The sequence below is a fragment of the Xiphias gladius genome, chromosome 1 (genome assembly GCF_016859285.1).
Source record: "Xiphias gladius isolate SHS-SW01 ecotype Sanya breed wild chromosome 1, ASM1685928v1, whole genome shotgun sequence".
Classification (NCBI taxonomy): Eukaryota; Metazoa; Chordata; class Actinopteri; order Istiophoriformes; family Xiphiidae; genus Xiphias; species Xiphias gladius.
The window spans coordinates 31,143,031-31,169,880 of record NC_053400.1 but is presented as its reverse complement, the minus strand read 5'-3'; the positions used below and the strand labels follow the sequence as shown (position 1 = coordinate 31,169,880).

At 40.7% G+C, this 26,850-nt stretch overlaps 1 protein-coding gene across 5 annotated transcripts in view; it reads left to right on the top strand.

The window, feature by feature from the left end:
* The window catches only part of mpped2a (metallophosphoesterase domain containing 2a), a 71,038-nt gene that overhangs the window by 8,445 nt on the left and 35,743 nt on the right, over nt 1–26,850 (top strand). For all 5 annotated transcript variants that reach the window (XM_040136422.1, XM_040136439.1, XM_040136430.1 and 2 more), the window contains exons 3-4: nt 15,496–15,677; nt 24,145–24,370. In XM_040136422.1, coding sequence (XP_039992356.1) covers nt 15,496–15,677; nt 24,145–24,370 — 408 coding nt within the window. The remainder of the gene's footprint in view (nt 1–15,495; nt 15,678–24,144; nt 24,371–26,850) is intronic.

The window sequence follows — 26,850 nt, the reverse complement described above, 5'->3', positions numbered from 1 at the left end:
GGTTTTTTTTTTTTCTTTCTTTCTTTCTTTCTTTCTTCAGTCCCCTCGTCGTCGTCTCGTGAAATGAAATGCTCAGCAACTTGGAACATATGCTTCGAGTTGGGACGCTAATGGCTTCGAATCCAATTTGAGCAGGATCTGGGCCAGACTGTGGGAAGGCCCAACACACAGATGCAGGCAGAAAAACTGACAGAGCTGAAACTAAAAGGACTATAGACTGGGAGTGTTTTTTTAGAGCCCTTAAATAGTTTGAAAACATTTTGAATTTAAGGACTAAAGAGGTCTTAAAATGCCTCAGATCCTGTTATTGGACTCCAGAAAAATGTTAACTGTAAATCGTATGTACAATATTTTGATATACACATATACCTAATTGTCCTTAAAATTTAATTTCCTGGGGCAGAGTAAAAATTCTAGTAGGGTAGCAACTAATGATTATTTTCATTATCAATTACTCTGCTGACTGTTTTTCCAGCTGATCATTTAAACATATCAGAAAATTGTGGAAAGAAATTTGTCAAAGCCCAAGGTGATCTCTCCAAATTGTCTGTTTTGTCCTTCGAACAATCAACAACTGAAGTTTGTAATGATAGAAAACTGAAAAAAGTAACAAGTCCTCACATTTGAGAAGCTGCAAGGGGAAAATATTCTGCATTTCCACTTGATAAATGAGGATTAACCCATCATCAAAAATGGCCCACAGTTCATCAACTAATTGTTTCTGCACAAATTTTAGTAAATATAAAAGCTAGGAATTTAGCATTCTAGCCGTATAGACAATTGCTGAGATGAATTATTTTCCAGTATGTAAGAGAGCTTGGCTGTATGTGCCGTTGTAGTTTCTTAAACGGAAGAAAATGGCTGCATGAAGCATTGGAGGGAGTCAAGTGATCCAAACCTTAAATAATACGGAGTAGATCATGTGCACCACATTGGATTGTGCAGGGATGATGCTGTTTGTGGCTGATCCCGATTGCAGATGTGTTGGCATTTCTCACTCGATGACTTAACTGCATAACACCATTAACGCCTTTAGAGTGCTAATTTATTGAATTCCCACTGGATGTGCGCACCGTCCAAGCCAACAAAACCATGTAAGTGGAGGAAGCCGACTTCCCCACTGCTGCCAGAATCAGTGATGGCAGACACGTTTGTTTCATTAGAGGTATATCTCTCATGCAACAACGTTTAATCATACAGGAGGGAAAATTATACTAATTTGTCGAAATCTTGAATCGTATTCATGAACTCCACAGCCAGTTTGGTCGTTAGATCACAACATGTATCAAAGGGTTTTTTTTTTTCTTGTGGACGCAATTAGTAAACCTCGTTTAAGTATTTTACCGTTTATGGAGTGTGTTTCCCTGCATGGGTTCAGAATCCCTCAAAGAAGCCTGCTGGGATTTTTATTGATGTACCAGTGACGGTGCCTGAGAGAACCACATGGTCAACCACGTTCTTGCCCGTTCCTCGCTCAGAGTTTTTCAAAATAGCACTTACAATGGGACTCTGCTGAGTTTAGAGCTGTCAGAGCATTTTGGAGACACATTTTGTGAATATGGACCTCGTGGCTTTCTCTCTTCTTTTTGCAATACGGCTTTGTTTTTGTACCTCAGGTTTTAAATTGGCCTGAAGTCGAATTCCACGTTTTGTCAACGGGGTGTTGAAAAGCACTAAATCCATCTTCGTAAAACCTACAGATATCCCCTGCTGATGAAGTGACTGTAGGATCTAAATGTGATGTTTCCAGTAGAGAAATTTTTGGAACGTTTCAATACCAGTGTTAGTACAGTACCTTAGTTCAGGTACCAGTACCACAGCAAAAGTTGTTACAACTCCTTACCTTGAGGAATATAGAAAGGTATTTCTACAAAACTCTTTTCCAACAAAGTAAGCCCGTTTTATTGTAAAAACAAAGCGTTTGGTGAAGAACTTGCCTAAGTAAAATGAAATACAATTAGCAAAATTAGGATTTTAATCTGATGAAATAATACATGAATAAAACTTTCAGAATCTGTGAGTGCATGGCTTTTTTTATTTTTATCCCTTTATCCCAAAAATTTATCCTGAAGAGGGGCCTGATTTAAGGGGAATTAAAGAATATATCAAGGAAGAATTGGCCGCATTGACCCAAAATCTGTAATTGCATGAATTGAATTTCTGTTCATACCCTAAACGTTTTGAGGAAGACAAAACAGAGGCACTTGAATATCATTGATAATATAATTAAACACACAAATGTTGCAAAGTGGAAAGCTATTTTCTCCACCTAGTCCATTATTTCCCATATCAGGGAACCTTGGAGTGTGTTATCACTCTTATACCATAACCACTTACCACAGGCTAAAAGATGTGCACACCATCATCTGTGGTGTCTTTTTTTAATATATTTTTTTTTTTTTTTGGTTTTGTGTTGATGTGTGTGTTGTCAGTTTAACCTGTGTTTTAGGTTAGTTTCACCAGTTGGAGTTAACTGGTAACATTGCACAACGCAAGAAATGCTGCTGTTGTCGTTACCTGATTTTAGAACGGTATAAAAACTGTTGAGTGGAACAATGTGGACACTAAGCAGCCACTCACAACTGAGTATTTTTCACGGCCATCCTATAATATATGTCTAACGGCTCCATCAGCCTGCAGAAGCATCACTTGGAAAAGCACAGAGGAGATGCTGCATCCCAAAAACTTGTTCACGATTTGGAGAACATACCGTGTTAAATGCTCTTTTTCTTATTCCTTTTTAGGTAGATATTTGTTCCATATAAAACATCACTCACCCAAGACACCTTAGCTCAGTAGATTAATTTTAATGCTGGGAAATGAAAATTCTTTAGCCCCTCCTCCCCAAAAAAAGAAAAAAAAAAATCCACATTCAACCGACTCCATCTCCTCCAGATGCCTTGTTAATTATTCCCGCCCTCTGAATAATTGAGGAGCTCATAAGTATGAATCATTCAATGACGACGACGCCGCCTGCATCCATACACGTGGATATTCTGACACAAGCTGGTGAGGAAACGACACCAGAAGAACACGGCCGTCTCACATTCATCTCCACACCGTTCTGGTTTTTATTAATGAACTCCTTGAGGAATTTTTTTTATATGCCGTATTTCCTTTTCCTGGTGCAGCGGAGCAGTGCCGTAAATGTGGCGAAGGAAATTGTTTGGAATTTGGATTTTTATAGGATGTGTTTCTGCACAGTGAGAGGAACAGCCCCAGTTTCACAGCTGACAGTGTTATATACGTACATGATTCATTTTTGCAAGAAAATCAACGGTCACCATAAATGAGTTTGTGTATTGGAAGGAGGGAAGATATTTAGCTTGTAGAGTCACGTGACAGACGAACCCAGTCGAGGTGCTCAGATGATAATTAAAAAGGGCATTTCCATCTCTGCGTTGGTAATAGTAGCTTTTCCGCTGACATGACTCCATTTTCAACACAGAATCAACCGCCCCTGTGTCCAAGAAGGGATCCTGTATATTTTCTTGCATATCTTGTTGGGGAAAACGTGTTTATGCAAACCCTGCAGCAGCGGGTGTCACTTTGACGATGATAATGCTCAGATAATTGCCAATTTACTCGTGGAAAACAGTAAATGTGACTTGCAAACAGATGTTTTAAAACTCCTCGTATTAATTACCATTGAACACATGAGAAGTGTCAGTTTTTCACCTTGTCCTCACAGAATTAGTTGCCGCTAATAGATCTGATAGAAACACAAACAGAGAAAACTAAACGTTTCTCCCTTTCAAGTGGATCATTCGCTTAATGTCTTATTGTTTGAGTTCTTTGGGGGGAACCAGTAGTTTGGGTCGATAAGGCCATGCTGTTTCCACTTCTTCCACTTATTTTTCTCATTTTCTAAATATTGTCAAAGCTATAAATAACACTTATTTGTCTTTGGTCTTAAGAAACATAACTATTGAATTTCATGTTTGAGCCCAAACATTTGTTTTTACTTTTTTGTTGAAGGGTTTCTCAAAGTACCGTCAGCTACAAATTCTGGTTTGGACTTACTGTTTTGCTGTAATTGTTAGTTATGTTATTAGATTGCGGTGCAGCTACAACCTGAATGTAAACTCCAACCAGGGTCTGTTTTTATTTGTGGTTGTATGATGACAGATGACAGATGATGATCCACTTGTCTTTCTTTGTTGCATGTTGATCTGATTTTCCACATATGGTTTGTGTGAGCTTTCTGCGCTGCTTCTCCACCTTCATGTTTGTTTGGATCACGTGGTTGTGATTGGTGCATTTTACTGGAAGTGCTTGTCGTAGCCTGGATGCAGACCTTTTAATCCCTACCCACCTCTCCGATTTTCTTCAGTGATTCAAATAGGTCAAATAGGCCGGAAAAAACAAAGTAGCAAGTCGGCTTTTTAGGCAGGATTAAGGTGTGTGTATATGCTCCAGTGCGGAATCCACACCAGACAAAAAATAGTGACAAGTGTTGATGAGATAGGCACAGCTATGCAGGTTGTTGCAGGTGAAATTACAGAAATAATAAGTCTTAAATCAACATTTTTTTTCTTGATTAACATACGTTAAGTAAACTTAGCAGCCGCTGTCATGTAGACTGAAAGGGACGTCGTCAGGGTGGATACATCACATCCTACTGAGAGCAAATTAACCTCCCTTCCCCTTCCCCTTCCCCAAACTTAAAGCGGCGAACATGAATGCAACGTCAGAGTGAATACTGAAATGAAAATGAAACCGCAGTTCAGTCTGATTATCACGCTACTGATGTACCACAATAGTACTTTTTTGGGAACTGAAAATGCCTCAGTAGCCTGAAAATCTATGATTTTTAATCAATAACGCCTAAACAAAAGAGAGTTACTAATTAGTAGTGTAGCCTCATGTTTACCTCTCACCTCCCCATCCCTTGTTTTATTTTCCTCCCAAACAGTTTGTGGAGGAGCAGCAGTCAGGCTTCAGCTCTCCTGAGAACAAAGAGCCAGTCCCATTTCGTGGCCTTTTGTTTCTGTCAGCCTGCTGCTGCTCACCAGCAGGAGTGGAGGGGCTTTTGTAACAGGAGAACCCTTGATTAAGTTCCCTCTCCACTCCTGACCTGCTGCTGGAGCCCGGCGTGGTGTTGGCGGTGGTGGTGTTGGTGGAGTTTACGGTGGTGGTGGGGGGGGATTAAGTGACAGTTGACATTGGACAGGTCTGCTGTTAGTGAGATTGAAGCCCTTTTGATGTCTTTGAGATTTTGGCCTCGGAGCCCCCCGGCGACTGGCATTGCAGGGCACGATCTCCTGGTGATGTCACTTCCCCTTTGACATGAAATAGACGTGAAGCGTTCTGAGCCTGCAACTTCTCAATGTGACAAGTCCTCTATTCATGCAGTTTAAAGTGTGTGTAGTTTGACTTTACTGGTAATCAGTGTTTTGTTTGATGAATGTGAATCTTTTAAAGTCATTCTGTTTCATTACTTCACACTTCATGGAAGCCTGTACACTCTTCCCTCTCAAAAAACTACACATGAACGTTTTCTGTAATTTTCCATCTCAACCAGCTGTGTGGGTTTTCAGTAGGTATGTGTAGATGCTACGAAGGGGCAGACAAATGTTCATTTTCTTAATTACACATGATCCTTTGTCAAAACGATATTCTTACTGTGTTAAGGGCTATGTGTAAATTTTACCGTTAGATACATAGACATGCTTTTCTACAAGCCCCTGTCTTTCATTTAACAAAAGAAGCCTCAAATGTAAAAGCAGCTCTACAGTACAAGGATTTCGCCTAAATAAAGTAGTCCAGTTTTCAGTCCATTTATGATTTAAAGAATCAGCAAACGAGATTAAGAATCTGACCAGAAATGAGTTGATAGCTTACTTACTTATACGCAGTTATCATTAGTTTTTCGTTGGTACCAAAAAAGTATTGAGGTTCAATACCCAGTCCTAATTGTGTGAGAATATCTTCTAAAAGTGCAATTATGTTTTGGTTTTCGAGTCCTCAACTGAATATTGACATAAGTTGGGTATTGCTGAGTACAAGAAAATGTGTCTGAAAAGGGCTACGTGAAGTGTTTGATTGTACAAGACGTGTCCGTCAAAAAATCGAAAAGCTATAACCTTCACCTGACACAGTGCCATAAAGGTGCAAATGTCTTTTTTTTTTTTTTCGATTTGTTTTGTTTTGTTTCCCAGTACTTTGTTATTAGCCGTGTTGTCTTTTTTTTTTTCCCCCAGCAGTCTGCTGGTTGGTGTTTGGCCCCTGGAGGCACTTAATGCCCATCTCATCAGTCTTCCTCCCATCAGCCCTTCAGCCAGGTGGACTGTCAACAGCACAGTTAAGGGCTGTGCCATAATGAAAGGGGCATTAGCAGAAGTAATTTATTTCCCAGCGCAGTGCCGGAAGGTTTCTCTTGCACTGATATTCCAGCACAGGCTTTGTGTGCCGTACACAGCCATTATGAGAGAAGTAACGGGGAGGGATGACAAGGACGCACCCTGCCTGAACAAATGGAGTCAGGGGGTGGGGCATTGACGCAAAACGCCATCATATTTTCTCTCAAATCATTTCTCATTTGAATTTTTTTAGCAGCATTCTTGTGTTTCATGTTTTTCCTCCTCTCTTGTGAATTTCCATCATTCTGCATTTACAATTCTGTTTGTGCTTTTGCCCCCTTGTTCCTGTTGGGCTCTTGTTTTTCCTTGTTCTTGTCTCCCACCTTTGCCTCGTTCTGCGCTCCCTTGTGCACCCCCTTCCCCACCACCACCTCCCCCACTCCACCACCACCCCCTCTCCGTTATTCCTGTGTTCATTTTGTTCCTCTGAAGTTTATTGAATTAGTGCAGACAGCTGAAACGCAGAAGATAAGAGAGGAGCTGTCTCTACTCCACTCAGAGAAATGGTATTGCACCGTGGATGAGTGAGCGGTGTGTTTGTGTGTGTGTGTGTGGGTTTGTGTGTGAGAGTCTATTGGAGGGGGAGGGGAACTATAGCGATAAAAAAGAGAGTGAGGTCAGTATTTTTTTCTCCAGTTCAGCTGTGATTAGCTTTGAAATTTGCCACTCTTTTGGTGTGGTGGACATACAAACATCAGATTTTCTCTGAAGGTCTTTTTAGTGAATTTCAGCAAGGACGCATTGAATTACTGCTCAATTCAATAAGATAGTTTCCGTGTGACTTAAAACTATCTTTAACTTTTGTAACCGATTGTCTGCATTATGATATTTGGCGTTAACTGTTAAATAGGTGAAATGTACAAATGATTTCATCCATTTTATATCACAATAAGTATTACTACCTGGAAAACATCAGGGGCTGCAACAATTTTTGTTTTTTTTTTTTTGTCATTATTGATTCATCAGTCATGTCAGAAATAGTGAAACATACTGATAGAAAATTCAAATATCTCACATTAGAGAGACTGGAACCAGAGATTTTGCCTTTTTGCTTGATAAATGACTAAAACAATTGAACAACTGCCAAAATTGTTGATAAGTTTTCTGTCAGTCGACTAATTAATTATATTGACAAATTGTTTCAAGCAATAAAAACACATTTTTAGTGGTAACATCACGCTGTACTAGAAGCAAACCTAAGATTTCCAGACAGCAATTCCATCACATCCTCTTCGCCTGATTCTATTTCATACAGATATTTGTCAAAATTCAGGGAGCAAGATGTCATGGAAATTCATGATTTAGATTTTCATGCTGTTGAGTTGAGCTTTTTCTTTCCCATGGCCTGTGAACCAGTGAGTGTGTGGGTCCCCGGAGGTTTTAGGTGGCCCTGTCCCCGCTGGTGGCTTCACTGACGAGAAATCATTAGCAGGGCAACTCCATTAACAATGAAGGAACAGGAAGGAAAGAGGAGGAGGAGCTGGAGGCTAATCCTTCGGCAGCAGGTGGCAGCAGGTATAAAATGGACAGCGACTCGGGGCAGACTATGATTGACGTGCATTTCTGTCTGAGACAAGTGGGCAGCTCAGAGGTCGTTGACCCTATTAACCCTGCCAAGACACAATGAGGGGGGGGTCTGCCAATTCTGACCAGAACCAAACCCAAACAGTTGTGAAAAAAAACTCTCCAAACTGAACAATTCTTCAGCAACCCAGCTTTTATGTACAATGTTACACTGTACTATTACACCCCCAATGGGAATCTTAATGCTACAGCATACAATGATATTTTAGACAACAGTGTCCCCCTGCACAAATCCTGCTCCATAGTGAAATGGTTTTCCAGTTTGGTGTGGAAGAACTTGACTGGCCTACACAGAGCCCAGACCACAGTCTCATCCAGCACCTTTGGGCTGCACAGGAACTCTGAAACCTTAGCCATGGTTCGTCACCCAGAATCGGCGGCCGATCTCACTATTGCTCTTGTGGCTACACGGGAGCAAATCCCCGCAGCCAGGTTCATCAACTCCTAGGAGTGTGAAGTTCGTTAAAGCAGCAGATAAATGGCCATGGTTTTGGAATCTCACGAGTGTAATGTTTAGGTTTTCACGTTCATTCTTTGGTTGTCCACATGCTTTTGGTCGTGAAGTGTGTATGCAGAATATTGTAGAGCCACCTGTTACATTGGATATATTCCTTATGTATTATTTATAGCAAATGTACAGTATAATGGAGTGCGGAATAACGACGTGTCTACAGATGAAAACTAGTTTTGTCTTTCCCAAAGATAACAAGAGAAATAAGTGAGAAACAAGATCAGGCACAACTATCATTCAATCACAAGTCTGTCAGATTAATAGCATTATTATTATTATTATTATTATTATTATTATTATTATTATTATTATTATTATTATTATTATTATTAAGTAATGAACAGCGGAATAAATAGATCTAAAGAAGGCTCTGTGAATGTGCATGTGTTCTGTCTGGAAAGCATTTGGGCTTATGTTTTCAATAAGTTCAGTAAATTGGTGTTTGAGCACACAAGTTACAGGTCTGACCTCGGCTGAACCACACACATCACTTAAAAGTTTACAAGTTTTAACTACGAGAGCTCAGAGAGCTGATGTAGACGTTTGAGAAGGAGGTGTTACACCCTCACAGAGGAATTTGGATCGCACTGCCGTTTCAAGCTCCTTTAGGATTTCCAGCCTCACCTGCCTAATGTCTGTGTTTTGTCTCTAATCCCCTTCTTTAATCAAATGGTCGATTTCACAGTTAAAATCACTGTGAGATTACAGTGCTGCTTTGTTCAGGTCTATTCATACATTAGAGGTATACATTAAGGATGGCTGGGTTTAAATGTAACTAATACTGAAATCTATGATAAGAGCTCTTTAGCCGGACAGTTCTTTGGCCATGCAGCAAACCGCCACGGTATGATAAGAATGGCATGGAGACTGGGGAGGTTTTCAGAAAAAAAAAACTTGCAATCAATCACAGTGATTATGTGGCGTCCTTAAAGAGCTCAAGGAGCCAGAGAGTGACAAGAGATGCCGACCTTCTTATCTGTTGTGAGTTAAGTGTCACGTTTGAAGAAGCAAGCTCAGGCTGAACTTTGACCCCATTTGCTTGTGTGTTTTTCCAAAAGGCCACGGAGCCAAGTGTGCTCAGTCAAATGAAATATCCTCCTACGGACATCAGCAAGCACTCCTCCTTCCCTCCGTCTGTCTCTCCCACGCTGATTTTTTTTTTTACTTCTCTGTGTTATTCGCCTCTATGTGACACATGTAACCAATGGCTGTCCACTGGGTTCAATACAGTGCTCCAGGATTTATTTGTTTCCACACTTATCTTGTGTAGTTTTCTGATCTGCAAAAAATTTTAGGGCAAACCACCTCAAGCTTGTCAGTCCTTTTTTTAGCATTGACATTATAAAAGTGCTATTTATGTGAATTTTGGAGGCCACAGGGTTTTTATGATATAACTACGGGCTCTAATGTTAATAATCATCATAAAATGCTACTGAAGTGTTTCATTTTCAGTCCCTTGAATCTGCCACATTATGTGATGTGAATAAATGACAACTTCAGATATTAAGGCAGCAGATATACTTGACATTTTCTGAGAAAAACAGAACAGGCAACGTGAAAAAGAACACATTGGCTTGATTTTTAAGAGAGTAAAAATCATTTTTGTTCCCAAATGTGGAACATCTTCTGTCATCTTTGAATTTTGTAATTAAGAACAAAGAATGGTCTCGCTGGTGTAAGCTCAAGAAACACTGCACTTCATAATCAAAGTGAAAATTAATTTTAAGTTGCAGAAGTGGAATAATATGAATTTGTTTCTTAAAATGGAGACTGATGAACGCGATAACAACCACGGTTTTGAGCAAAAACCTTAAATCTCATATTTGCTGCGAATGTTGCAGCCGTAGGTGAGAAGAAGTGGATGCACTGAGGTTTCTCTGCCGAAGGATCACAGACGTTTCTTCATCGAGGAGACATTTCTGCAGCCACAGACCTCGGTTTTTGTGTCAGCTCCAATGTCATGGCGGATTTGAGAGTGTGCTGCTGCCCTCCTCGAGTGCATTAGCATTTCTCCTCTCCCCCACTCTTTTCCCTCCACAGTCTTCCCTCTGATGTCACGCTGAAGCTCAGACATGTTAACACGAACCTTCATGCTAACACAGTTCAGTCTGTCACTGGAGAATATTCTTTTACCTGCTGCTGGAGCACAGGAAGACTTTCATTTTCACTGTCTCCGTTTACAATAGATCAGAAGCCTCTGCTGCACTCCTGAACTCCTGAACTCCTGTATACATTACTAATGAACCTCTGGATTGTTATGCAGTCATACGTTAGCCGGGAAGACAGGGGCCCTCTCTCTTTGTGTGCGTGTGCGTGTGTGTGTGCGCGCGAGAGAGAGAGAGAGAGAGCGGGAGAGAGAGAGAGAGACCAATGCAGCACTATCATGAAGGTTTCTTGGCCCAGGCCTGCTCTAATTGATAGGGGCTGCTGGTATTTACTTACATTCTCTTGGTGGATTAAATCTCAAAGGAAAGGGGAGGAGATGGAGGTTTGTTTTCCTCATGGCTTTGTTTTAATATGCATGCCTGTTTGCATACGTATACACTGTATGTAATACATGTGTGGGTTTTGTCATCCCGTGTGGTTCTGCGATCGTCCTTCCTCCATGCATGGAGAACGGTCGAATCCTGTAGAGTTGCATGACGTCCAGGCACCACAGAGCACCAAATCTAATCGGCACCTACGCCGCAATGTATGTCCTCCTCTGCTGGCTTCAGTTAATGTGTGTGTTTGTGTGTATATAGGTGCACAGAAACTTATTTACTGCACATAGTAAATATTATTATCTCTGTGGCTAGTTTTTCATTTTGTCCAGTGTTTAATATGGAGGCCAGGCCTGCTGGGGGAACTGAGAAGCTCACTCTGCTCCAGTGTCTCAGAGAAAAGCTGAGATCTCCCAGCTGAAGCTGTGAAAGAGCGAAGAGAGAGAAGGAGGGACAGGACCAATGACTACAAAATACTGATTACTGACTGACAGCAGGCGATAAACGTGAAAATACAAGCCACAGGCAGAAAAAAGACAAGTTTTCTTGTAATAAACTGAAGACCGAAGGCTGCAGACACAAAGCTGCAAGCTCTTGATTACAGACAACAAGCTATAGACCATAGACACAGGTCAAACACTGATGACTACAGTATTAGATTACAAATGCTCTGACTGACTGGAGGCTGATCGGTGATGGACAGTTTTCATTAGCAATGACCGAGTCTGTGATCGTAAAATTCCCCAATCAGAAAAACTGTCAAAATCACAAAATATTTGACAACAAAAAGGACAAAGAATTACAGAGTTATTTTACTAAATAGAAGAGGCTTTTGAAAATATTAATTTTGTGCTGCATCAAAAGTTTTGTAGGTCTACAGTGTATGTTTTGTGCTTGCTCAGGCAGTCAGACTGAAAACAGCCCAAGGGTGTCACGGTGGTGGGGGTGTGTCGCATCAGGTGCCAGTGAGACAATAAAAATATGATCCAGGAAGTCCAGTTTGAGTTACAGATCCATGGGTTTGAAGACTTAATGTGACATAATATATAGAAGTATTTTTATTGCTGTGAAAAATGATCCCGCCGGCAATCATCCAAACTTAAATTCATCTTTCAACTAGGACTGCAACTAACAATTATTATTATTATTATTATTATTATTATTATTATTATTATTCTTTTCTCGATTATGAAATTTGTCGTTTGTCTATAAAAAGCCAGAAAATGGTTTAAAAACCCCCATCACAAATTCCCAGCACCCGTGGTGACATCTTCAGACATCTTGTATTGTCGGACCAACAGTCCAATACCCAAAATTATTCCTTTTACTGTCCTGGAAGACTAAAGAAACCAGAAAAAATACATATCTAAGAGGCACCCAATGGGCCAATAGAGTCACCTCTTTCAAATGTGATGAGGGGGCTGCATTTTTTTTTTTTTCAGGCAGTGCCGTTGTCTGTCTGAACTCAACCTAAGCCAGCGTGTCACTCAGCCTTTGAGCAGCCTCCTCTTGCTAGCAGCTTCAGATTCATCCAGTTTTGCAGAGGCAGAAACAACAGACCCCTGGGGGACTCAAAATGCAGCATGTGTGCAGCTGCTTTACAGGCTGCAGACAGTGGCTACTGATCACAGATGGTGACTACAAATGGTGGACAAGAGTTGTGTGACACATACAGTAAGGCGACACTAATATGTCCATCAAATTTTTCTATGCTGTTTCTACTGTCATACTCTCCCTACCCCTTTAATATCTGGTCGTATAAGGCCTTTGTGGTCAATGTTGTGATGCAATGCTGTCTCTGCTTTGTGGCGAAAATTGCATTCACATGATTTTTGCAATGTAATGAAGAGCCATGACTTTTCAAGTATTTAATTCAACGGATTAGCCAAAAAAGACATTCACGTCCAGTTATTTTGTCTAGAAATGGTTTCTCAATTGAATTGTCAGAAATTTTCATGTAAATCACAACATGCAGACGGGTGACAAATTAAAGGTAAAGCTAGAATAAATAAGAATAGAAATTTAACCTATCAAGTTTATCTATACAGGGCCCAAGGGGTTACTGAATGGTTTTATGAATATTATGTGAATAATATGGCATGGCCTTTCACAGTCACCAGATGTCAAACCAACTGAATACCTATGGAAGATTTCTGGACCCTCATCCAAACACCAAACGACATGAGTATCTGTAGAAGACGGGCGTAGCTCGGAGAGCTGCAGAATAATTGCCAAGGGGCACTGAAGCTGTTCTGGAGTCTCGAGGTGGATCAACATTTTACTTAGACACTTTATGGTGGTTTTTCCTTTAATTTGTCACCCACTTGCATACCATGATAGAAGATTTTATCCATATTGCCCTTCCCTACTAAAGCCTTCTGACCACAGACATGGACTACAGATGCTGGGTGGACTTCTAACAGTGGCCACAGCCTGCACATTAGAGAAGGCGTCTACTGACAGTGGCCAGCTTGTCCACCATTGCCTTACCATTAACATGACCTTGCAGATGACTATTCAACTCAAAAACAGAACAACAACAGATTCCAGGCTCTTTGTGAAGATTTTCCACATCTAATATTCTGCTGGAAGACAGGACAATTGCCTCCTAAATGGGACCCCTCAAATGCAATGTTGCCTCCCACCCAATAAGATTTTTTTTTTTTGTACCGAGGTGCCTGTTTTCTCCATCTGTGTTAATAACGTCTTCTTTAGTCTGAAACCTTTTGATTTCATCTGCTAACGTGGCTGTTTCCGTGCCATGTTTGTGCATACATGCGAGTTAAGTGTGTGTGTGTGTGTGTGTGTGTGTGTGTGTGTGTGTGTGTGTGTGTGTGTGTGTGTGTGTGTGTGTGTGTGTGTGTGTGTGTGTGTGTGTGTGTGTGTGTGTGTGCGCTCGCGCCTGTGTGCTTGTCAGGTTGGAGATTGCAGCGTTGATTATGTGTCTGATGTTGTCGACAGAGTGACATCCCTTCTAATGAAATAATGGTCTAGTGGCAGAGTGCTGGAGGATTGCACATTGTAGACTTCAATTACAGACAAGATGATTTTTTTTTTTCGTCTTCCCTTTCAGTAGGAAAAAAAGTAAAGGTTTTTCTTCCTTTTTAACAGACGCGCTTATGTTGAACAAAAAGGCTATATAAAAGGTTTTTTCCAGTCAGACTTGGGTCTAAGTGTTTTTTTTTCTTTAGATAATGGATAGAAAGGACAAGGCATGCCTTAATTCACTGTCTCTTTAGCCAATCTGATGCCACAAAACAGCCATTGCCCTCCTTGTGTGCACAAATCAAACCGAGTGCTGGTTATTTTCCAGCCCAGACTACACATTTTTCACTGTTGTAATGTCTCCTCTTTTCTTAGAGATGCATTTTGCTCTGCTGCATGCATTATTCCGTGGGCCGTGTAATTTATTTTGCACAACAAATTATCTTTTTAAGGTTCCAGTTTTCAGCTGTGCCCCTTCTACTATCTGGTATGAAATTAGCATACATTTCCTAAAAATATGCTTCTCCATTGAGTACACCTTTTTAAAATATAACAAAGAAGAAAAGGGGCGCATTCTTTAAATTGCAGCTCTTTTTGCAGAGAGTGCTGTTCAGAATTATAAAATGATCAAATAAAACCAACGGCGAACATCTCATAAATTTCACGCCCTGCAGGATTGGTTGAGTTGGGTCTATTTGTTGGTGACAACATGGAATCAGACATACTTGACTGATGACAGTGTGATTTCATCGGTCAGAAATCGGTTTCTTAGAATTTGTCCAACACTTTTAAAATTGATAGCGTGAAGCTGTGCAGCGTGAGCCAGACATAGAGATTAACAGAAGGTCAAATTTAAAGTGCTGCAGAAATTTTGCTAGAGACAGCAAGATGGCTGCAGACAACCTCAAAGATGGAAAATGTTCATGAACTGTCTCAAAATTTCTATAGTTGAGGGTAAAATCTTGCAAACCCTGTACAGAGGCAATTACCTTTTTTTTTTTTTTTAGGTGAGTTTTCCTGATGAAATCAACAGTTTTTCATGAGTCATTAAAAAGAACAACATTGTTTACAGTTTGTCTGTTTACTTTGCATTTTCAGTAGGGCAGCATTTTGATAAAGGAGCATTTCCTTGCAAACACTGCTCTTGTGGGGTCAGGTGATTAACAGATTAGAGCATAACAAAATGTTGCACCAACATGAAAACACATAAGAAAAGAATAAAACAAGGGTTATGTTTCTGTGTGGAAGCTGTTGTTCATACTGTACAAAGACAGTGTCTTCTTTTGTGGCAGGAAAACAAGCCCTGGAATAGAAAGAAGAGAACAAACTCTGAACAATAATGTGAATTTATCAAATCACCAACTTAAATTCATTAAAAATTTCAATAAATAGTCTGAATCCTGTGTGATAAAACTGAGAATAACCAATGTAATGTAAGAGGACATTCAACCCACCAATCAGCCCACTGTGCAGACCCGAAGTCCAGAATCTCTAACTGGTCAGACCGTAGCTCATATTCTCCAGCTCCACTCTGAACTACTCTCCCTCTCTCTCTGTGTCTCTTTTACAGGGTGGATCCCATTCCGTATGACACTCCCAAGCCAGCGGGACACACCAGGTTCGTGTGTGTGTCTGACACACACTCGCGTACAGACGGCATCCAGATGCCCTACGGCGATGTGCTCTTGCACATGGGCGACTTCACCGAGCTGGGCTTGCCCTCCGAGGTTAAGAAGTTCAACGACTGGCTAGGTACTAAGCTGGTTAACGCATGCATTCATCAACACACCGCTGGTGGCATGAATCGTTTTCATACTCGCACGCCACTGACACACATGGTCTGTTACGGGCAGGGGGAAGGGACGGAGGCACGAGACATGTTGCATGCATAACCAGTAACTGGACCACACAATGAAATCCCCCCCCCTGTTGACCCCACAACTGCTGGGCTAAAGTGTCCAGTTTAACCCTTCTGACCTAACACCCTGGTTCAGTTAACCTTTGACCTTCCTTCTGGCCCCATGCTGTGGGTGGGAGCTCTGGTGTGTGTGTGTGTGTGTGTGTGTGTGTGTGTGTGTGTGTGTGTGTGTGTGTGTGTGTGTGTGTGTGTGTGTGAGTGGTTTCAGTCCCAGCAGCCAGTGTTTCATCTCTGGACTCTCCGGACGAGAACTCACGGCAACTCTCAAGTATTTCTGTCCCACTAATATAGTCATGTTTCACACACTGGGAAAAAAAAAAAAACACACGATAAACACCTTCTGACATTCCCACTCACCAAGCGCATAAATCAATAAGTACCACCCACCACACTGGCCTGGACTTTTTATTTTTTTTTTTTTACACATTTGAATTTCTCTGTTTGTATTTAAAAGGTTTGTCTTTGCCTGTCTATCAAACCTCTCCATCCATCAACACAGACAGCCACATCGTGTGTGTGTGTTGTGTGTGTGTGAGAGCACAAGTGGGTGAATGACACAGTGTTGTACACCTGGACCTCAGAACTCAAAGTGGAAAATGACAGGAAGCTGTACACCTGGACCTCAAACTCAAAGGACAGATGAGGTTGGAGGGTGGAAAATTACAACCAGTTGTCGAAAAAGAGGGGAAAAAAGATTTTTGACAAAGTTTTAAAACTCAAGTAATATTGCCATACAGTTGAAATTTCACAAAAAAAAGGTCAGACTGTCATGAAATTAGTTTTGTATTCATAATACTTTCAGAAACATTGAAAATTTGAGACAAAAGTCAGATCGCTGAGAATACAGCCATAATTTTGGAAGAAAAGTGATAACTTTATGAGAGGGAAGTCATATTTTCAAGAAAAAGCCTTCTAATAAGTATTAATAATTTTAACCCAGCACCATCAGTCAGGCTTTAGAAGAGAGTTTGTTATATAATGACCTCAATTCATGTTCTTACAGAGGATAAATTCATTACTTGTAAGTCGCATTGGACAGAAGTGACCTATGATAAATGTAGAATTGATAAATATAGACAATATATTGGTCAAATTTAAAGATACTGATCACCCTCATAGAAACTGGCCCATCTTTTCTTTATATACTCATATTGATCAAATCCTAATAGACATGTAATTTTTTTTTTTTTTTTTTTAACACAAAGTTTACTGGCAAAAGTTAGTAATTGTTTCAGATGGTAGTTTCGAGGCTTTTAAGTGAATGAAATCATGTTGTTTAGTATCTTTTGTTACTGCCATTTTGAGAACAGACAGTCTGCAGGCCGTCAAAACTTGACTGGCTTTTACTTTGCAGCTGTGAGCTTAGCATACGGAATTGGCTCCAGTAAAGAAAATGCATGTGAAAGGTTCGATATTCTCTCCAAGGCTGGTTTTTGTCCTCTTTGACGAAAGCAGATAAATTCTGAGAGGAAGAGATGGAGTCAGACCTGGAGGAGGTTGAGAAACAGCAGTATGATGAAAGTTGCACGGAAATATGGCATTTTGAAGAAACATTAGTTCAATAGTTTGATGTTTTTCTGGATGAAAGATGAGGGTTGCAATGCAGTGACTGGCTGCTCAGACATGCTCAGAACTGTGGCGTCTCAGGAAAAACACAAAAGGTCTTTGTTTTTTTTCCAGTTGTGGCTTAATTCTTCTTGTGTCATTTTGGAAGTTGTGAAGCTAAATATATTCTGTTATCATCAATGGTTGTCATTTTTATGGTCAAACTCTAGTATTTGGAAAATGCATTGTTTTCCTGTTAACAGTCACTAGAGTTTCACGTAAAAGAACAGCATTTTAAAATCTTTTGGTAATTAAATGTTGGGTACAGAGAATTGGATATTGATATCACTCCATTTTGACTTGTATGAAACTCTTGGGTAAGGTAAGGTAACGAGAACCAGTTACAAATTTATAAGAGCCAGGGATTTTTTAAAGGAACATACTGCGGTTTTTACTTTGCATTTCTTGAAAGTAAAGTTTGGACCTCCTGAGCTATTGTCCGCATCACCTGTTAAGCATGCATCAGTGTACTGTACTTGTGTAGGGTTTGCAAAAGAACCAGAGCAATGGCTCTAAAGACAAAGCCTCGCAAAAGTCCATAGTTACATAGAAAAATGTAATCACTGTGCAAAAGAAGTTTTAGGTGTGTAGGAAGTGAAACAGTGCAGGAGTATTTTTGGCAGCAAGTAGAAATTATAAGAATTGGAATCACAGTCTGAATTTTTAAAAACAAATTCAAACCATCTAAATCTAAACTGATATTTGGAGGTGAAGATGGGTGTGGTAGATTTAGAGCTTTTTTAAATTGAATTATGTGTTCGCGCTCCCCTGCTGCCCCTCCTCCGCCTCGGCCTCGTTTCTGTCTGCTCCACTCAGACTCTGGAGGAGGCAGCAGTTTGTCCGGGCCATTGACTGCTGTTTGGTCTCCAGGAGGATATCATTGGAGATCGATATTTGAGGAACGAGTTTTCCCTGACCCAGCCTGTCTGATGGTAGAGCATCGACTCTGATCTCCCGCTTTAAGCTGCTCCCAGAGGCCTCTGTAGTTTGTATATGAGTGAGTTGGTCTGTTTTGTTTTGTTTGTTTGTTTGTTTGTTTGTCTGTTTTTTTCAGTTTGTTATAAGAGTAAATAATTTGAAATAGACGTGCAGATATCACAATCTAATCAACCATCACACACCGTAAACATCACCTTCCCTTTACATACAGTACCAAAATTATATATTGTACATTGATGTGTTTCTAGTGGTAACAGTTTACACAGTGACATCTGAGGGAACAGTTGATATAGAACATGTGACCTCACTTATTTATATGAAACCATGAACAAGGACCAATATTATGTAATTTTTTCACTGATTAAATTCAGAATTTCCCGTTCTCTTGCCATTTCAAATACAGTGAGAGGGAATGAGCCCCAGAGATGCTGAGGCGTGTCGATACTGATGAAAAATATCTTTAATCATGATGGATGAGTCAGTGAAACAAGCTGTGAAAACAATATTTACGTATTATCACCTTATAAAGTTGTTGTGGCGAACAAGTTAGCAAACAGTTGCCTCTTTCCACTAGATCTGAAATTATTAATCGATTAGTTGCTAGTCAGAAAAAGTAATTTGCAACTATTTTGATAATTGTTTAAGCAAAAAAATTGCAAAACAAAATGCAGCCACACCAACGACCTCTTTGACATGCTGTCAGTTAGTTTGGAGCCAACCCAAAGAAACTTTCATAAAAATTAAAAATTCGACCTAGCAGTCTCCACTAAGTTAGGCACAAGCCGGGAATGTTGGAAGAGACCATACCGACCAACCATTCGACCGGCTGACTGGGAGACTGGAGCCTTGAGAATATCGCACTGACATAAGTATTCAGACGATTTGCTATGACACTTGAAATTTAGCTCAGGTGCCTCCCATTTCTCATGATCATCTTCAAGATGTTTCTACATCTTGACTGGAGTCCACCTGTGGTAAATTCAATTGATTAGACGTGATTTGGAAAGGCACACACCTGTCTATGTAAGGTCTCAGAGCTGAAAATTGATATCAGAGCAACAACCAAGCCATGAGGTCGAAGGAGCTGCCTGCAGAGCTCAGAGACAGGACTGTGTTGAGGCACAGATCTGGGGAAAGCTACAGAAAAAATTCTGCTGCATTGAAGGTTCCCAAGAGCAAAGTGACCTCCATAATTCTTCAATGGAAGAAATTTGGAACAACCAGGACGCTTCCTAGAACTGGACAATCGGGGGAGAAGGACCTTGGTGAAAGAGGTAACCAAGAATTCGATGGTCACTCTGGTTTAGCTCCAGAGATGCTGTGTGGAGATGGGAGAAACTTCCAGAAGATCAATCATCCATCCATATCCTTAAAGAAAACCTGGTCCAGAGCGCTCAGGTCCCCAGACTGGGCCGAAGGTTAACCTTACAACAGGACAATGACCTGGAGCAGACAGCCAAGACAACGCAGGAGTGGATCAGGGACAACTCTGTGAATGTCCTTGATTGGACCAGCCAGAGCCCTGACTTGAATCAAAATCCTTGGAGAGACCTGAAAATGGCTGTCCACCGTCGGTCCCTATCCGGCCTGAAAGAACTCGTTAGAGGATCTGAAGAGAAGAATGACAAAAAAAATCCTCAAATCCAGGTGTGCAAAGCGTCATACCCAAGAAGGCTTGGGGCTTCAAACAGTGCCAAAGGTGCTTCAGCTAAGTACTGAGCAAAGGGTCTGAATACTTATGTTTATGTAACAAATTGTGGAAAAAATGAAGGGGTCAGAATACTTTCTGAATGCAAAGCAAGATTTTGTCTTGAGAGTTTGACGGTTGAACCAGAAAGTTCATTCCAGCTGCATATTTTGACTTCCAGGTGTTTTCAATGTTATCCAAATATCTAAATAGTGATTAATAAGTAAAGGCTTGTTTTATAAAACTAGTGCATATTAGCTGCTTCTACACTAAGTAATAAAAAACACGTTGATTCAGTTCCCTCATGTTTTCTCAAGGATTTGTTTGAGGAGATGAGGGGGATGACAGTTTAATTTTCTATGATAGTCACCTCTTAAATTTTCAGGATGTCATGTAGATTATGATTTTCTATTGAACTCCTGTTTACCCTGGTTGGAAAGAGTGTATTTTTAGTATTGGACTGTGAAAAAACACCAAATGTGAAATGAAATGAAATGTTTGTGCAAATGTTTTTGTTTTCTTAAATCTTTCGAAAAATTTAAGTCTGCATTCTTGAGAGCTACATCTCTGCACACATAGTTCTTGTTCTTCAGAGTTGTGTTTTGCTTTTCTTGCTCTCTTTCATATCCGTTTGTGGGCGAAGAGTAAAAAATAAATCAAGGTGTATCACTCCACCAACCCTCTGTAGGATGTACCATGGTAATAAAAAGCAGTAAAAATTCCCAGTAGAGTAATGGAGATGGAGTTGTTTGATGGTAATTATGTTTTCGCCACCTTTTCCCAGCCTGGTGGTGGAGAAGATTCGCTTTGTGGGGTTGTGTGTGTGTGTGTGTGTGTGTGTGTGTGTGTGTGTGTGTGTGTGTGTGTGTGTGTGTGTGTGTGTGTTTGTAAATGGATGCGTGATCCAGTTAGAGTGCTGGGGGACTGCAAGACGGCGCTCTCATATAAGGTTAACCTGGAATTTATGATCCTGAGATGCGACAAGAGCTAATTTAGAGCAGCAGGAATGAAACTTATAGACCGGGCAACCATGATTCTTTCATTTTCAGCATTAGAGAACACACACTGACACACACACTTTTAAACGAATGCGGTGGAATTTTTTATGTCTCTGCATCGAGCCGGTGTATTTTGACTCAATTTTTATTCTCATGTATTCAGTTTCTATTAGTTTTATTTCCAACTTGACCGCTTCATGACTGAGCACTGCGGTTACATCTTTTCTTTCACTTACTGTCACAAGTCGAAAACATTTTTATTAAAAAAGTAAGTTTTATTGGATTCTTTATTCATCATTTTCTTTAGTCTTCCCTCTCGGCTTGCATCATAACCTTCTGCTAATGTTGGCGAGCTGAATACCTTCCTTTCACTTAAACTCAATGTTATAGGTGGATGTACACATCTGGTTTGTAAATCAGTGCAAAACTCCTATAGTCTATGTAAAGGATGTAATTTTGTTCAGGGCCTTTGTACAGTTTTTTGTCAATAAATATGTCAAGGAAATGCCGTAAAGTCGTGGTTTGCAAGTTTCCCACTAGTGTTTAGAGACAGAGAAACATCCACATTCACGCAGGCATCCATCTTTTGGTGATTGCTAACCGTGATCAATCCAAACATCAGTGCTTTCGGTTTACATATATATCAGCAAAACAGCGCAATATTGGGTCCATACAATATTGTAAATCACCTCTTGACAGCACTTTATTACACAATGTCAGCCAAAAAAATATGACAGTATTTTAAGAAAAAACGTACTTTAGTGATCAGGATGAATTCATTAGCTTAGCACAGAGTGCTATGCCTCTCAAGTGCAGCTGTTGGTTGAAAAATAACACTTGACCTTGAGTATTTTTGTTCAGATTTCTAGTTCAGTTTCTTACTCATCAGGATTTGCTCTTTTTATTTTTATTTTTTGATAGTGAACAAAAAAAATCTTTAGGTTTTGGACTGTTGGTGGGACAAAAGAAAATTAGACGACAGCACTTTAGTCTGTGGGAAAGTGTGACAGTTTTTTTTCACAGTTTTCTTACATTTTATAGATCAAACGATTAATAGAGAAAATTATAGGTAGCTTAATCAATAATGAAAATAATAATTAGTTGCAGCCCTAATATAATTATGTCCCCTGTGTTTGGGGATTCTGCAACTGTGGACAGAGGTGCTGCAGCACCCTCAGCACCTCTTCTTCCTGTACCTATGGTTCAGTCAACTCTACACACAAATTAGCCTGCGGATTCGTCTGTACAGCACCTACAGAGCAGGCTAAAAAAGACAGCAAGGAAGGAGGGAAGACTGGAACAAAATCAACAGGAAACCTAGAAAACAGAATCCAGGAGAGGAAAAACTGAAATATAGACAGAGAATGGAAGGGTGATGAAGGCCAGACCCTTTCGTTGAGTGCTCAATCGGCTGGAATAAAGTAGTAAGTCAGTCTCTTGATGACCAGGGGAAACCGAGGAGAGCGAAAAGGGCACAGCAGAAGTTGAAAGATGAGGGGATGAGAATCGTAATAGATGTTCTTCTCTATTTAGTTCAGGTTCATGCTTTTTCCAGCTGCCCGGTGTCTGCAGAGATGGACAGTGGTCTGCTGGGGTCAAGCATAGCCTTCAGCTGTGGTTGTAACCTCTCTGACTGTCTGAATGGAGGGTATTTTTCCCCTCCACTTATCTGAGTTGTCTTTCCAGTCCTGATCTGTGCTCAGGGTTAGGTGCACGGGGAGCATCTGAGGGAGTATATGCTCCACGTACAAAATATTAGGACAACCTGCTGTTTCTGTAGAAATAGACTGAGCAGGTGAAAAGTACAACTCCTTTTTGATTTTATAAAGTACTGTTCTGACTCGAAGGAGTGCAAAATATGGGCAAAATATGCAGTGTTTGAAGAATTTTTTAGGTGTAAAGAATTATTTGTAGTGTAATGAAATCAAAATAATTTGTTGTGATTTTATTTTTGTAAATATTTTGTTGTTCATTTAACAACCTTACAAATACTCTGCAGAGTTAGTGTAGAGTCAGTAACATTCTTTACTGAGTTGCTGACAACATGCAGTAAAATGCGTAAAAATATAGATTTAGAATTACTAATAGTACAATCAAGTCATTTGTGTATGCCACATTATGCAGCGGCTTCAGCAAGTCTGAATTTCTCAGGAATGCTGAATCACTTCAGAGTGAACAGTTGGTCTTAATCTTTATTCGTTCATGTTTCGATTGAAAGAATAGATTGAAAGATTTTTCAGTATGAATTTACTTTATGTTTATATTTCCTACAATTTCATATTCATTTCATATTTCGTTGAAAATAAGTACACGTTACAACACAGATACATTATGCAGCCCTAACAGGGAGCTGTAACAGAAGTAAAGGACACAAGATCTTTGAAAAACAAGTCAGTTTGATTATGTATCGATCAAATACCAGCCTCTTGACTTTTTGCCTCTTAATTATTTTGGATAGGCTCATTGGAGTTGTCCACTTAATACTAATATACTAATATAATAAACTTTCCTCAGAGATGGCAGCTACAGGAAAACACAGCTTACTGGTCGGTGCCTATGTTGTTTTGTGCAACTTTGATACTGCAGGCGTCAATGCGGCTCATTAAAATGTATCTTCGGTGTAAGAAGTTTGAGTTCATTGGAGAGTTTTAGTGCTGTCTTAATGGTTTCAGCAGCTGATTAACTCGGAAAAGAGAAAAAAAAAATTTGGGGGGGGGGTTCTTGCTCAAAAACTGTTATATGTGCTTCCCGGTAGGCCGGACTCAACCTCAGTTCATTTCCATCTTGCCGTCTCTTCAGTCGGCTCGTTCAGTGTTATGATCAGCTACATATCGGTGGAGCAAATGTTCTAGATATGCTGTACGTTCACATGTACAGCATATGGTTTGTTTCAGGTGAGGTCGGAGGTATTAAAACATGTAAGAGGAAGAAATCCTTGTCTAACAAACCCTATGAGTAGGAGAAGAAAGTGCTGCAGAGTAACATGACAAAGCTTAACGTGATTACATACTGTATGTGGATTCCGAACTCCACCCTCACCACCCTCTCCCCGGTTTCTCTCGTCTCTTCTAGGTGGCCTTCCATATGAATTTAAAGTGGTGATCGCCGGGAACCACGAGCTAACCTTTGATAAGGACTTTATGGCTGAGCTGGTCAAGCAGGATTATTACCGATTCCCCTCAGTCTCCAAACTCAAACCAGAGGACTTTGACAATGTCCAGTCGCTCCTCACAAACTGTGTGTACCTGCAGGACTCGGACGTCACCATAAAGGGATTCCGGATATACGGGACGCCATGGTAAGAGCACCAACTGTTCTGTCTTTTTATCCTCCGTCCAAAACTTCTCTCATCACTGTCTGTCTTCCATAACCGCTGAGTTGCATTTCTGCCTCGTTGTGCTGCGGATCCCTGAGGGAAAGGTGTGTCTTGCACTCTGTCAGTGTCTGGCTGTTTTCCAACCCCCCTCTCTGCAGTAACTCTGTACTCCGCTGTACTCTGTCAGAGAGGGGCCTCTCTTACGTGCAGTGTGCTATGCCCGGCTCGCACATTCCTTTATGAGCTCAGGACCTTCACCTGCTCCCTGGGCTTACGTTACACCTGTGTTTTGACACGAGGTTAAGTGATATGCGTGGTACCGGGACACTGTCAGTGGGCTCTCAGGAATGGAGAGAACGCTGGAGGGAAAGTGCGTTTGGTCGAGGAGTAGTGTACGCAGCGTGCATTCAACAGACAGAGGCAGGTGGGCGTGCTGTTAAAGGGAGAGTTGTTTGTGCAGAGAGAATACTTACACTTGTGACGGAAGAAGACTCTCCTGAGATCGCCGCTGCGTTTATGGATGTATAAGTTCTCATGCAGTTTTATTCGTAAATGTCAAAATTCCATAGACAATGTTAGAAATGGTAACCTGTGTTTGCAAATTAGTGAATTAATTTCTGAATTGATTTCTGGGGTAAACTGTGGGTTCTGTACCTTGAAATGGGAAACGATAGTTTACGGCTGTATTTAAAATAACTGTTTGGGAGAAAGTTTATTGAATTGTTTTAAAAGCATTAACAAAATCCAGTATTTTTACATATAACATAAAGTAGCTGTATACATTTTTTGCATCTCGGAAAATATGAAGATGCAAGACCAGTTGATGTTTTTACAGCTGCCTATTTTACTTCACACACAACTATGTTTAAAGGAGGCTGTGATGCTTTTGCTAGTTAATTTTCAGCCTCACTTTCCCCAAAGGGAAATTATTCTTGCAGGCACGTGAAACAATAAAACACACAGAGACTTGTACATGAGCTGCACAAAATATAATAAGAAAACATAAAACTAGTAGGTCAAATATATCAATCGTGTTCTAAAATTTACCACATAAACTCACATAAAGCACAGTGTACATTAAAGCTCAAGCATGACATGAAACCTACAGTACATCCAGTCATCATCATCCTGCTCACGTTGAAATATCATATTACAATTTGTAGTACAGTTAGTAGGACTGGAACAGTTAGCGCCATCCATGAATAAATTTGGCAAGACAGTTTCACGGTTATTAATGAGTTAGTCTTTAAAAATTTCAAAAAATATTGTGTCAAGATCTTAATGTTTTGACCTAAAATTACTCGTTTATTCTGACCAAGATTGGAAGATTTTATGATATGAGACAGAGAAATGAAGCATGACTGAAGCTAAAATTATTTTTTTCAGAATAAATAACCAAAATTATAAATCACTGATCAAATTTAAGATTGGATTTTTCCCCGTCGATTGATCTGTCAATCTATCAAGTGACTAATCATGTCAGCATGATTATTAGATGGCACAAAAATCAGTGAAATGCTAGATTTGCAATTGTCCGATTCTCTGCAGTGGAAGTAATTTTAGACTGATGTGGATATACATACAGTATTGTGTCTCTAATGATCCTTTATTATCATCTGCGCGATGCCCTCTTTTAGCTGTATTCATCTTTGGTAGATAGTGCAACGGAGAGAAAGCTCTGTAGTTGAGTCTGAACTGTTGTCGTCGTAAAATATTTGAACGGTCCTGGAGTCTGACCTCTGCTCCCCTGACCTGCAGGTGTGTCTTTTGTTGTGTGACAGTCAAAGCTGGAGCTTCCGCTGCCTTGCCCCGCTCCCTCTGCTCCCTCTGCGACGTGGTTCTCACAAGTCTGCTCCAGACTTTAAATAACTATTTAGGTCACATCTTCATCCTGTGGCGGCTATAATTAGCAGGTTTGCAGCTTGGCTTCAGAAGTGGCGCAGGACAGCAGCAACAAGGAGGCGGGGGAAGATCCCACAATTCCTCAGACATCACAGCAGCAGGAAGAAGAGATTACACTCTTTTCCCTCCATCCTTCCTCTTTTCCATCCTTCTGTCTGAAAGAGGAAGGATACTACCCCCCCCTTTCCCTGGTGGGTGTTTAGTGTGAGGGCTGGTAAGTGTCTGTTGTGACAGCTGGGGGTCTCGTGAGAGGCAGAGTGGACAGCTTGGCTGCCCCCTCCCCTCCACCTCTCCTCGGCTTCCTCACCTCCTTCACACCCATATGCCATCGTGGCCCGAGGTCTGGCCTACTTGTCCAGTGTGAGGTCTCACTTAGCCCCGCAATGACCCCTCACTTCATCAACAGCTCACCAGCTCGCCGCCTGGGTGGCCGAGTTCCTCAGAGCCCTCAGCGGTCTGCTGCTGCAAGCCGGGACGCGACAGCATCACTCAGGAAATGTAGCGTGTAACGACCACCTGATAAAGGCCGCTGTAGCTGCAGTGCTCCGCTCTGTTGCTGC